Source organism: Egretta garzetta, unplaced genomic scaffold (assembly GCF_000687185.1).
Source record: "Egretta garzetta isolate BGI_Z169 unplaced genomic scaffold, ASM68718v1 scaffold360, whole genome shotgun sequence".
Classification (NCBI taxonomy): domain Eukaryota; kingdom Metazoa; phylum Chordata; class Aves; order Pelecaniformes; family Ardeidae; genus Egretta; species Egretta garzetta.
In genome coordinates, this window is record NW_009258261.1 from 2687566 (window position 1) to 2688690 (window position 1125).

Here is a 1125-nt window from a genome sequence, read left to right on the forward strand (position 1 = left end):
AAGGAGGAGGCCTCCTCCAGCCCTTTGTCCTCCCTGCGCTGCGTTGCCCCCGTCTCCCCCAGCCCCTTCCGCGGGGGAATACCGGGATGGAGCCAAGTGCTCGCGCAGTCCCAGGCTGAGACGGGGGTGGTTTTGCTGTCGGCACCGGTAGCGCGGGTGGTACGGGCAGAGGGGAGGAACAGCGCTTGCTGCGCGCCCTGCCGTAGGAGGGGAGGATGGAGCCGGGGGCCGGGTGGATAACGCTCATCCACAGGCAGCGGAGGGGCTTGTACGCGGGGGATGTGCCAGCGGGCAGAGCAAAGGCGGTAAACGCCTGCCCTCAAGGGACAGGGATCCCGGAGGTCTTGTAAGAGGGCAGAGCAATACATTGAATGTTTAATGCACGGGGGAAGCGTTAAGTTAGCAGAACGGTGATTTTTGAGGCTTCGCTGTGTGCCTTCAAAAATGAATGAACAGGGTGGGAAATTACAGAACTGCAGCAATATGCAAACCACCTGTGTGAATGCTTTTTAAAAAAAGCAAGCCGTGCTTAAGACAAATGGAAGATCTTTACCTGGAGGCAAACTCTGCTCTGGTGTGAAGGGTAAATCAAAAGGATTCATTGCTTCTGCTAATTGCTCTGGCTATTTTCTAGGTTCTGAATGTAGGAAATATGAATGACTGGCAGAGGAAAAGCCCTCTAGACTGGGAAACTTATGTGAACAAAATGGTGAAAGTTGCTGCAATTGAGAAACATGAATATGAAGGATGGGTCTTAACTGTTGATCCAGTTTCTGCCAGGTAAGTAGGAAACAAAGCTTTTGTTTCTGTAAAGCTAAGAGAAAACGGGTTTTTCAGGAAGATGAAAGATCCAAAGACTGAAGCAAACTTATTTTGAGCAAAAGCTGCATGTTGGGGCTGTGTCCTGTTTTTTTTTTTTTTTAATTGGCAAGGCCTAAAAGAAAGCAAATTGTAGTTGATGAGGCCAGTTCACCTAAATCCACTTCAATCTCATTCAAAGGACTGATAAGTTTGGGGAATATCTGGACTCATGCTGACTTCATTGTGGACCTGGGGTTAGTACTTTGAATGATATTCATGTGTTTAGGACTACTTTGAATGATACACCAAGCCCTGCTTCACAAG

At 48.8% G+C, this 1125-nt stretch overlaps 1 protein-coding gene across 1 annotated transcript in view; it reads left to right on the forward strand.

Moving 5' to 3' along the window:
- The first annotated feature begins 637 nt into the window (after positions 1-637).
- GEMIN6 (gem nuclear organelle associated protein 6) overlaps positions 638-1125 on the forward strand; it is a 2989-nt gene continuing 2501 nt past the window's right edge. The window contains exon 1 of the mRNA XM_009644904.2: positions 638-780. Within this exon, the coding sequence (XP_009643199.1) occupies positions 653-780 (128 nt within the window). The 5' untranslated portion in view covers positions 638-652. The remainder of the gene's footprint in view (positions 781-1125) is intronic.